At 38.5% G+C, this 12,410-nt stretch overlaps 1 protein-coding gene across 8 annotated transcripts in view; it reads right to left on the bottom strand.

Annotated features, from left to right (window-relative positions):
• Positions 1–12,410, bottom strand: part of NFIB (nuclear factor I B) — a 172,311-nt gene that overhangs the window by 66,540 nt on the left and 93,361 nt on the right. For all 8 annotated transcript variants that reach the window (XR_014846794.1, XM_085042443.1, XM_085042436.1 and 5 more), the window contains exon 3: positions 5,362–5,415. Coding sequence is in view for 7 of the 8 variants with exons in the window: in XM_085042443.1 (XP_084898569.1) it covers positions 5,362–5,415 (54 nt within the window). In the remaining variant the exon portion in view is untranslated. The remainder of the gene's footprint in view (positions 1–5,361; positions 5,416–12,410) is intronic.

The following is a 12,410-nucleotide window of genomic DNA, read 5'->3' as shown; positions in this document are numbered from 1 at the left end:
GGAAATTATTTTTTTAATGTACTTTTCTGTCTGGATCTTTAAAAAGAGGAACTATAGAATAGTAGATAGACTAACTGGATGTAAGACAAATACAACATCAGGAGCTACTGTGAGAAGAAAGGCTAAAAACTTTAACCTGGTGTATAGAAGATAGCTGCACGTAAACTTTAAGTTATGCAGTGTAATGGTCTGAATGCTGCTAGCTACAACTTTGTACAGCTGCTATTCACAGTCAGAAGTGGTAGTGAAAAATTAGTCTCACGCTGTTCATAAGTCAAAATACAGTCAGCAGACATGGAGTTTGTTTTCTTACTGCATACCTTTTAAAACCAGTATCTGAAAAAGAGTGCCAGAAACAGGTTGTTACCAGAACAGGGTATCTTAAAGGCAGTTATGGATGGATGATGTTTGCCAAGGAGTGACAAAGAAGATTTCAGTGATGATATAATTTGAAACAGTTGAACCAAGGTCTTTCCAGAGAATGAGGCTATTTTGGTTATCACACAACATTCTCCAGTCACGTGGCATACCCACAGCTTGTTTTGGGTTCTTTTTTCCTTGAAGTTGCAATCAAAGTTGTAACTGGAAAAGGAAACAAACTTGAAAAAAGATCCCCTGACTCCATCCAACCATTTAGCATGATAAGGAACTAAAAAACTAAATGTGCCATTTTCAAAAATAATGAGGTTTTTGACACCCTCAAAACTGCAGCCAGAACCCCAATAGTCTTCCATGTTTCAGTAATTTGAAGAAGTAAACACAAGGTTTAATGGACTCTGAAATCACGACTAGAATTCTAGAAGTGAGCTGCCCTGAAACCTAGCAACAAACAGAAAGGCTAAGTAACACAACTGCATACTGCTTTCTCTTCCAGGGGTCTCAGGTTATACAGAAACCATAGCAAAGACAAGAAGTTAGGGGAGCTGCTTTCTAACAGCTATAGGACTAGCAGGTACCAAAAGGGAATTTTCTGATGCCAAAGAAGGTTTCTGGAATTCTAGCTGGTAGCACAAGAGTTTTCAGTAAATTCCTTCTCTGTGCATGCTTTGAAGTAAAAACCATTGCATCCACCATTGAACACAACAGCATCTGAATCAGCATGAGAATTGATCAAAACATCATTTATCCACACAGTAGGTTCATAAAGGACAGCCAATGCAAACAATAATGTAAAAGTAATCCTAAACAGGTAGACAGAAGTAATTACCCACACCAAATTCCAAACCATCCTGCAAGGTCAAAAACCCCTTCTTTTGGAAAAGGGGCTGCATAACCTGCGCAGGTCTATGACCACTGAGATAGTATAGCTAGGAACTGACCCCAGAATGCCCCACATACCCCTCTGGCTCAGTGCTGGCAAGCTGATAAAGAAAAGTATAATCTCTCAATCACTAGCATTATTAATTCATAGAGCTGAAAATCCAGCCCTGACCAAACCCAACCCTGTTTTACTTGCAGATCTCTATCTGAGATGGCACAACTGCAGGCATATGAGAAATGGCAAGCATTTCAGGATATCCACTCCCATGCTGAAAAAGAGGTGAAGATGTTCTTATTTAAATACAATTATGTTTCAATTCCCTAAACTTCTCCTATGGCATCAAAAAAAAAGACTGCTTACAATGCTGAGGCTGGGGAATACCTCTTCAATTCCCATTAATTATGGGGCTAATTCTCCGTCCACAAGAGGGTAGCTTGCAAGAGAGTAAAATAATGAAACCATCTGTGGTTTGAGACATTCAAAACTCAAAGGCATTTGTTTATTGCATTTCCAATAGAGTGCAAAGGTCGAGACCAGCTTCCTCTTCAGAGGTTATTTCTAAAACTATACATTCCAAAACCTAAAATTGAAATACTTCTACCTAAAACAGACATATACAGGCAAATTTATTACACGTTTCTAAGGGCTCGATCAAAAAAAACCAAAAATGTTCTCCCTGTGGCTGCTAGCCCATATAAAAGTGCAAGAAAGGCCTTTGGGGCTCTACAGCTGTGAAATAGATTTGTATATTGAGAGAGAGATGAGGCTCATTGCAAGTTTTTGGCAACACCTTCTTTAATTAATAAAAAAAAAAAAAAAAAAAAAAAACCCAAAAAACAAACCAACTGCAGAGATTATGATTTCACTCAGGTCTTCTTTGGAAGTGGTTCCTAGAATAAAATTTCTAATGAAAATAGAAGGGGAAACACAATTCCAGAGCTGTGAAGCTGGAGCTGGAAATTCAACTACCTACGCCTCATTCAGATTAAGGATTTTATCTCTAGAATAATTCCCTGACAACATATCCTGGGTTATTGTGGAGCAAAGAAGAGAACCGATGAGGAGTAATGAGAGGCAGGGACAGTTGGTCCATCTCTTTATCTAAAAGTGTTACCCCATATAAATAATTTAATATTCATCAGCACACAGGTTCAAACCTGAGTTCTCTGCATCCCAACAGATCTTACAGAGTTGAAAAAATTTATATGAAAATATTTCTTAAACCAGCTAAAGTGTAATAAATTCTATCAAGGAAAAGAAAACCCAACCAAACAAAAGACCTAGAGTTTGCTACTTGCTAGGAAATATAACTCTGGTAACCTCTGAACTCAACTGCTTGGATAAAAGGAAAAATCTGAACACATTTGTCTTCCCTCACCAAAAAGGCTCATACCTGTCTGGTCATGACAGCTAGGTTTCCTTTGGACTTTCTGAAAAGCTATCTTTTGTATTCCCCAATGATGGACAAAAATAGCTCTAAAATCTAGGGCCCCCACACAAAAAGAGGCTGGTTGCAAGCTTTACATCCAATTGAGTATCCTTATTGTCCTATCTAGATAGTGGTTTACTCCATAAATATTTCTATCTCTTACTCCTATTTTAGTAGCTTTAAAAGGCTGTGTTTAAAGATTTGAGCAACACAGCAACACCTGGACACAGTCATGTTAATGCTGGTGTACAAATAAATCAAATCTGCCAAGCAGCAACCTCAAACCTATGGCAAATAGCAAATAGTCTTAGTAATGGCAAACGGTTGTGGCCAGCAGGCAGAAAGGGAAAGAATAACAAAGCAAAGCAAAGCAAAACCCAGAAAATCCTCATCTAGAAGAACTGCCTAGTAAGAACTGTATCGCTGAAGACCCTATTGTCATGGTTGATGTCAACCATTAGCTTACTTACAGTTCTAGAATTTTTTCTCTTTTTACACACACTCATAATTTTCTTATGCCTAACAAATGAACTTACTGAAAGATTACACCTTCTGTCTTCAGTACATATCCTGAAAACATGTACTGCAAAATACCACTGCATGTGTTTTGAGACATACTGTGGAGGCTCACTTTTTCAGATTTTCATAAGCCATACAAAAGACCTATGCAACTTGCAGAGAGCAAATAATAACGCAGCAGAACGCTGAAACTGCCACACTAGGTTATCTTTAACAGACTGCTTCAGCAGTAGCTCAGAGTGCTGTGAGCACAAAGTAAGAAACATGACAGGCCTTAAGTACTTGGGTTGTGTTTGAGTTTTTGGTGGTGCTGGTGCTTTATGGTTTTTTTAATTGTGCAAAAATACGAGTATTTTCAGTTTTAAAACCCATTAATCAGATATGCCTCTCTCTGTACAGACACCCTCACTGGAGACATGGACATGTCCATTCTCTCTTTTAAATCATGTAAACTTTTAATAGTTTGGATTGCTCCAGCACAGCACAGGCTTTTTGATATCAGGAACTTAATGGCTGATGCAGACAATAGAAGTGCTCAGATTTTCTCCTCTCTCATCTATCCCTCTGGAACTTACTTAATACTCCCTGCAGAGAAGCAACATTTACAACCCAGCTCTCAGAAAAGAAGGATTCAATCTTTAAAAATATAAAAATATATGTTAATATAAATATATTTACAAATATATAATATGAAATATATAATTCAAATTCATTGAAAAATCAAATTAAGAGGACAATCCCTTTTGTGGATTTAGCCACAAAAGCTACATACCACTTTCACAACAAGCTACACCATCCTAATACTGCCTTGAGCTATGAAAGTATTCAGTGTATTTTTAGGAACATATTTTAAAGAATTCTAACAAGTTCTCTTAATGTTCTTTTGTTTGGCAAGTGACACCACCCTCTCTCCAATTTGTTGTGAGGACAGCAAATTACCAGACACCCTAAAGAATGCAACAGTCTCGCCAAACCTAGAAAAAAAACACTCAATACCAGCAGCTTTGCCAACTACCACTCAGTTTCCAGCATCCTCTTCTCTGGCAGTATCTTTGAGAAGGTGGTGGCATCCAAAAGCTAACAGCACATATCCCTTGCCAGCATCCTGGCTCCTTGACATACAACTGCTAGAACAAAACATGATAGGAGGACAACCCTGCTGGCACTACCAGTCCACATGCTCCTGGCCTGGGACTGAAAACAAACCTCAGAGGGGATGTCCTCTGGGGTTCTGACAGAAGTGACTGTCTGGATCTAATAATAAGAATTGTGTGAAGTTTAGTAAGAATAGGATAGTAGTGATTTTCCCAGACAAGCTGAACGGCGTGCAATTCCCTCTCATTCACCTGCACAGCCCTAGAAGTCCTGTATTCTGCTGTCCCACCACAGTGTTTTCACCTTACCAGTTTAACTCCAAAAGAGTATCACACAGGGAAGCTGAACAAAGCTAGAAGTTCTTGTATCCTCCAATAGATGACATTCAATTATGCCTTATCTTTCAATTACGCCTTATGCTCTGCTAAATGAAGGGTTTCAAGGGAAGCAAAGCATAGCTTCTATTTTCTGCCCCCACTGGGCAGCTGAAAAAGGAATAATACTGGCTGCAGCAGCTCTACATCATGAGAAACTGATATGCTCATATTTTGAGCAGAAAGTTTCATGATGAAATCAGCAACAGATTTATCTGCTTCCTCTGCTTTCCACGTCCCTCCACCTTTTGAGACAGTGGAGTTTGTCAAACATTACATCTTGACCCACAAGTCTGCCACAAGAAAGCCTATACAGCCCATTTGCAGCCCTCACCAGGGCTTTGCTGCTGGCAGCAAGATTACTCCTCCCTGGAGTTAAGACTGAGGGTTGGAGACACTGGACTCACTGTAGGGTGTGATCCTCACCAGTGAAATATATACTCCCCTACCCATCCCCGCTTAAAAATGATGAAAGGAAAGAAAAACCCCTTAGATTAAATGAATGCTGATGAAACTGCAATTGAGGCACTGACAGTTTAACGGAACTGAAGTATCACAACTATTGATATATACTTACCAGTGCAAAATAGGCTGCTGACCAATTACACTCTCTTTATCTATTAACAGTAGTGTCTTTGTTCTCAAACAATGTTAGATGCACATGTTCTGGAACTTATATTTACCTGGTGGATTCTTGGCAGGATCATTGTGGCTTGGACTTCCTGGTTGTCCAGAATCTATAAAGAAATCAAAGAAATGTTTTAATAATTTGTTTTGCAAGTATCTCACAATCTTTTAATACCCTCTATTAACTATTAAACTAATACTTTATTCTTTAAAGGTCATTTCCCTGATTTTCTATCTGAAGCATTATTGAATAAACACACTATATGTAGCCTATTTTATGCAGATGTAGAAACATTGTGAAAGATGCAATGATCCTAATAAAAGGAACTCGTAGATCACTGAATAAGGACAAGAGAGTCATTCAGGTAAATACTCAAGTTGTGAACACATTTACAAGGGTGCCTTTTCATTCCCTTTCCCTCCATCCCCCAAATACAATATTGCATAATGAGCAAAGCAGAGGTAACTTCTTCTCAGGCAATGACCAGAAAGACGTAGTGGATCAGGCAACTAGTGGTGCTTGCAGTGATGAGTTCTGTTTCTTTAGCCTTCCCTTAATGCACAAACGCCTACATTGCTTCCACAGACTCATGACCACAATGAGGATATGACAGTCCATTTAAATACAATATGGTCTTTGTGCTCCTAGTCTGTGAGAACTGCTGTTGAGAAATTAAGATTATGTAACGTAAAAACTAACAAAACTCAAACACTGAAGACTTCAAAGTGTTTTCTTTTCATGATACATGCACCTAATGAATCAAGATGAGAATGTAATTTCATGTTAATGTAATACACAAAATAATAAATTATATCCTTATTCATAAAAAGTTGCTTTTAAAACAGTCTACTTTTCACTGTATTCCCACATCAACAATATAACAAACTCCTGCTCAACTGCAAGAAATTATTACAAAGATGTAAGAAACATAAAATGTAGAGAGGAAGAAAATAAACGAAGCATCACCATTTGTTCCATGTACAGGCATCTAAAATGGAGCTGATTTCGAGTCTGAATAAAAAATACCCTTTTTTTTTACATGTAGTTGCATTACTAATAGCCTAAGACCACCAAAAGATTGCATCATAGCAGCATAGAAACTTGTACCCCCAAATGGACTCCAGATGGAAGTAGAGTTGCTGAATGCATTGCTGCTTAAGTGCCCAAATTAAAGAATAAAAAATATATACAAGAAGAAAACTACATATTAATAAATACTTGTCCTTCAACTGCTATTATTTCCTCTTTTTATAGCTGATGTAGCCCTCAGCTTAGAATGAGATATTCCCTCTACCTGCTACAAGAAGTTTATTGAAATCTGTTGCCACCTGTTACGCAGCTTAATAAACATGGCTTGACTCACATGTCTCTCAAGCAATTTAAGTTAACACAATCTTGATACTACAGAAGATGTTAACTGAGATGGAAATTCATTTCACAGCTCAGGTTTTACTAAGTTGATCCGAATGGCAGTTGTCACAAAATATGTGCATCTGAGTATCTACCTGAGTACTGGAATTCCAAGGCATATGTGAAACCCAGTTCTGATGGTATTAAAAAACACAACTAAATTTACAAATACTGAATTAAATCACTCTTGTACACAGCAAAGTGCACATTGAATCGGGAATTTCACATGAAATTTCATGTATCTTCTTCAGCCTTGGGCAGGAAACATGAAGGGCACTCCTGTGGGTTGGATTCTGCTCTGACCATGGTTTGGCACTAGGGTACTCTTAGGAGTCCCATTGCACAGCACAGTACATGGCCATTCAGTGTATCTGTTTCTTTACATGATATGATACAGCACTTCCCTCAACAAAAATTAAATCAAGTTAATTTGAAAACTTTATCAGCTACAAGAAATGCTAAAAATATATTTTTCAACATATGGACCAATCTGTGGAGAATCATCCTTTTTCCTGAGTTGAAATTCACCTGCAGGGGGTGAATTTAATGTTCTTGTGACAGACATTCTTTGCTCCTGCAAACCATACATACTACTATTTAAATTCAGATCACAGATTAATTTTACTCAGCAATGGTCCGAGTGTAAAACTACTGCAGATGTGTGGCTAAATGAAGTGTCAGTTTGGTAGCAGATAAATTCAATAAAGTTTGAATAACATAGCTTCAGGATCACAGAGATCTGAAACTGAATTAATGAGGCCTAGCAGAAAATAACCTTTGAAGTTTTCTCCTGTTAAAATTTACTATAAAAGCACAACGTGAAGTAATTTTTTTAGTTCTTGCACAGCAATTAGCCTTTACTCCTAGTTTCTGGATCCAGGACTTAAAGATTAATGTTAGTTTAAATGATAGTTTTTAAAATAAGAAACTTAGCAAAAAAATTCTAATTATAGGGATAAGCAGTGGGACATTTATTATAATTTTCCATTCAGACTTAGCTTTGGGTTTTGCTAACTACTCAATAATCATGTTTTTTACATATTGATTCTCAATCTGTGTTTTCAGAGTTCTCAATGAGATGGTGAGAAAGCAAAGCATTACTGAAGATGAATATGGGAATCAACTTATCTAACCCTTCACCTAATGCAGTTGAAAAAGCAAAGAATTTTATTCTGTATGAGCGTCAACCTATGGAGCTCTGCACTTACAACACAGAGAAGCATCTGATCCTCAAGACAAAAGACACAGACTTGGGATGGCCCGTGATGATCCAATTCTCTTACCAGTGTCAGTAATTATAAAGCATTCTTCTGTTTTGATTGGATGCAAATAGCTTCGTAAAGTACAAGAGAACCATGGTCATTATAGGATTAAATTATATTAATAATTTCACCTAAGCAGAACGCTGAATGAACAGATACATTGGAGCAATGCTCCTCTGAAGGAGGGAGTAAGAGGCATTTTTGGAAAGCCACAGAAACTAAGAAAAAAATAGACATGTTAAGACACTTTAAATCTTTCTTTGTCCTCATCTGTACAAGTTCATTAATTAACAACATGAGCCCTTTCTTCTACAGTGATGGAGAAAGACATAAACCAAATTAATTGTCTGTCTAGCCGGATTTGCATTCAATTGTCCCAGCAAGTAACTTTGCACATTAAAAAAAAAAAACAAACCAACAAGCAAAAGAAACCAAACCACCAAAAGAAAACCCAAACCCCAAGCAACTTCCTAAGCTAGAAGCTGGCTAGCAGAACAACCAGAAGCAAATAAAACCCCATCATGTTTATGCAAGGAAACTGAAATTTTCATAATTTTCATTTAGGTAGCTCCCAGCTTAAAGTTCCCATAGTTTTGTTGGTTTTGTTGCTGTTGCTAGGGAGCAAAAAGTCACCTGCACATAGCATTTCCACAAAAGGCTTTCATCCACACCTCACAGCTACAGTAAGCATATCTTCTGCTCTGCTCTACTTGGTGCTGACTGACCCAACTTATCCTTGTTAAGTTACTGCCCCATGGATGGACAATTTATATGAAATAAGATCAATCCAGCCTTTAATTTTAACAAGTCACGTTACCCTGATACACTTTATGTATAACTTATCATGATTTAGCATGGCTATCACCATGACATTTAAACTCTACCTCAAACACTCTTGCTTTTTGGAGACTGTATGAAAGGATGAGTCAAGAAGCTGACATACTTAATACTTAATTGTTTTCCTATGTTTTCATTTCTAGGAGTTGATCCCAACGAGCATCTGTGAGCACAGGCAAATCTCAGTGCAGCCAGAGTTACGTAAAACTGCTGAGGCCTGCTTCCAGTGAGAAAATCAGCCTCCATTTTCCCTGTGGTACACTAGGAAATGTTTTGGCTTCATAAGGCAGAGGGGAAAATGAAAAAAAACCAGCTGGTGGTTTGCCATACAGCAAAGGACAAGGTGCTGTCTCTCTTTGAACCACCTTGTCTTTGATAAGCAGGAAGGACAACCATGCCAGCAAAGCCGAGAAAGTCATATTGTTGTTCGCCAGCTTCCTGAAGGATTTTCAGTATTTTTCACCTTAGTAGTCTAATCTTTCACTTTTCAGCTGATAATATACTCTCTTTAAAGAGTATGATATGCTATATCTTCCTTATGCCCCATCCTGTACAAGAAATTTTGCTTTTAAGTGTCTCTGTAATGGCATAATACCAAAGGCCTTGAAAACATGTAGCATCAGAACCTGTTAAAAACTAAAAATACTTTCTAGAGCCATCCCTTAAGGAAATAAGCAGATTGTCCACAGGCATCAAACTAATTAAATAAACTTTCTCAGTGGTTTCAATGAACACATTTCTATTTGCCACAGGCTAGGAGACAGCCTTTAATCAGCCTCAGTTGATCTCAGCTGACAGACATTAATTTAATCATTCATCAACAGGTAAATATCCTTGCTCTTTGGTAGTCTATGATTTTGGTATGGGCAAAAAGGGACCATAGAGATGCAGCCATCAGCAGACCATGTATCAGTCTGATGTTGTTCAAGCTTTCACATACACACACAACGCTTGACTTGACAGCTGACAGAGTCACTATCATGAACAGCAATCACAACTACCTTCCAGACTGTCAGGATTACTTTGCCATCTGACAGCAAAAACTTGAGGCAAATTTTTGTACCCCTGAAAATCACAGGATCACCAGTTGCCACAGTGTGATAGAGACACGGAGATGTCTCCTGTCTCAGACCCTGCCTAATCGAACTTTGATCTCTCAAAGACTCTCAGAACATTGTCATGGTAGGAAAGCATTCACAGCAAAGAAAAGTAAGATATCCTCCTCTCCTCCAAAGCAAAAAACACAAACAGCAAAAATCTATAAAACAAACAACAAAGATACAAATAAAGAAATAAATAATGTCATCCCTGTACTTTAAATCATTACCTTTACTTACTGTTACCCTAATTTTACTACATACCTACCCTCTACTCCTACATTATTTTACCTTGACAAAGCACCTGATTGGTTCAACAAGCTTCCTAAACTCTTGTATCAATTTCATTTTGCAAAAGAAGTGTCCTTCTTTGAGTAGCATTTCTCATTCTGACAATCCAGAATTATTGTACAATTTTATGAGCATTATTCACACCAACTCTAGTGATAGAACAGCTAATTTATGGTACAAACAAACTCAAAGTGGTTTATTGCATTAAGTGTATGCTGAAAGAATGCTATAAACATAGAAAGGCAAGTGTCACCCTGGTTTTTACAAGTATGCTACCTTTATAGGGGCTTTATTTTTCACATTTTCATTGATCACTACATTTAATTCAAATGCTTCTCCAGAAAATTTTGGCTATCTGATTTCCTATGATAAAATATTCACTACCACCATTTTGTTTGGCAGAGCACTGGTCCTATGAGGAGTTCTGAGGGAGCTGGCTTTGTTTAACCAGGAGAAAAGGAGGCTGAACTTTAATGCCCTCTCCAACTACCTGACAGGAGGTTGTAGCCACATGGGGTCAGTCTCTTCTCCCAAGTAGCAAGTGATAAAACAAGAGAAAATAGCCTCAAGTTGCATCAAGGGAGGTATATATTTAGGATATTAGGAAAAAATGCTTCACCAAAAGGGTGTCCAACCATTGGAATAGGCTGCCCAGGAAAGTCAGGCAGTCACCTTCCACGGAGGTATAGATGTGACACTTAGGGACACAGTTAAATGGCGGACTTGGCAACGTTAGATTAAAAGTTGGACTTAAAGATTTTAAAGGTCTTTTTCAACCTAAAGGATTCCATTGTTATGTATACCTGATATATAGATATATTATATGTACACTATAGACATGGTATGAAGCACAGTTCACACAAGGAGGAAGCAGCACCTTAAAAAACAAGTAGGATTTCACTGTGAGAAAGATGTTTGCCCTTACATCTTTTCCCAACAGTATATACTTGTTAGCAATACGTGTTTGTGACACGCAGACTACAAACATCCACAACACTGAATCAGTGACTTCTTTTAGAAAGTTTGTTCTGCTACCCTTATTCTGCAAGAACTTTCTCTGTGTTCACAAGACAGCTCTGCTATTGCACTAGGTAACTACATGAAGGGCTAGTCCTACATGTTTTTAGTGTGCTTTGTATTCATACAACTGGTGGTAAATGAGCAGCACAGAGAAGTGATCCAGGAGGCATGGTAGGGACCTCTCAGGAGACCAGTACAACAGCAAGAGCTCCCCTGAAGGCTGGACATGGTGATCCTATAGAGGCAAGCTTCATCAGCATCCATGTGTTGCACCAAGAGCCGTAACAGTGACTTGGGCTCTTTACGTCACAAGGGTGCTGCTGTCTAACCTTCACCTACCTAAAAAAGGCAGCAGAGAACAGAGCTGACTGCTTGCTGCAGAAAGCTAAGGTGTCTCTCGGTGTTGGTACCTAAGCTTTAGCCCAAGCAGGCATGTCACTTCACAAAGCCTTCAGGGCTCAGGCCATAGAGGTGCCTCTGCTGGGAGCTGGTCAGAGAGTCAGCAGAAACTGGGCTCTGTTTTCATTTCAGTTTAAAACTGTTTGCTTTGGACCGGGGACACACCAAGAGCTACTAAACTATTAGCTGACCCATTTCACCACATGTCCACATTCCCACCCACCACAGACAAGCTTGCCTATGGCGGGCATGGCTGGGTGAAACCACATGCCTCTGCCCCTGGAGGAGCATCTCCAGACTTGGGCTCCTCGGGGCAATGCCAGTGCCACGTGGGCTGACAGTGAGGCAGCGTGTGATGGGCTGGGGCGTCGGAGCCCAACGGGTCACAGCAGGCTCCCTGCTTCACCTCCTCTTTTATCAGCAGATCTGCCTCTGCCAAGTCACCCAACCAGCCATTGTCGAGACTGTTAACTTTCCTTCAGAGTATTTTAATTAGGTAAATAAAAAATGGTAATTAAATCAACATTACGTAATGTGTTTCTGATTTGTAATCTCATTTAAATTAATTAACTGACTCAGTCCTTGTTTAGTTTTTAAACTGCCCTAGTTAAGAAGTGGTGTCTGGGAGTAAATCCAGTTTTTACATAGTTGAAAGAAATTCAAGGAACCTAGAAGCACTTACCAGCAATAAGCATAGTAAGATTTTCAGCTTTATATCCGAGATTATAGATTTATATATATAGATTTATCTTTTAATTTAAATTTCTTTATTTGTTTATGTGAAATAA

This window comes from Lichenostomus cassidix, chromosome Z (genome assembly GCF_008360975.1).
Source record: "Lichenostomus cassidix isolate B80296 chromosome Z, HeHo_3.0, whole genome shotgun sequence".
NCBI lineage: Eukaryota > Metazoa > Chordata > Aves > Passeriformes > Meliphagidae > Lichenostomus > Lichenostomus cassidix.
Note: the sequence above shows the minus strand (reverse complement) of the source record. Positions and strands in the feature narration are given on the sequence as shown.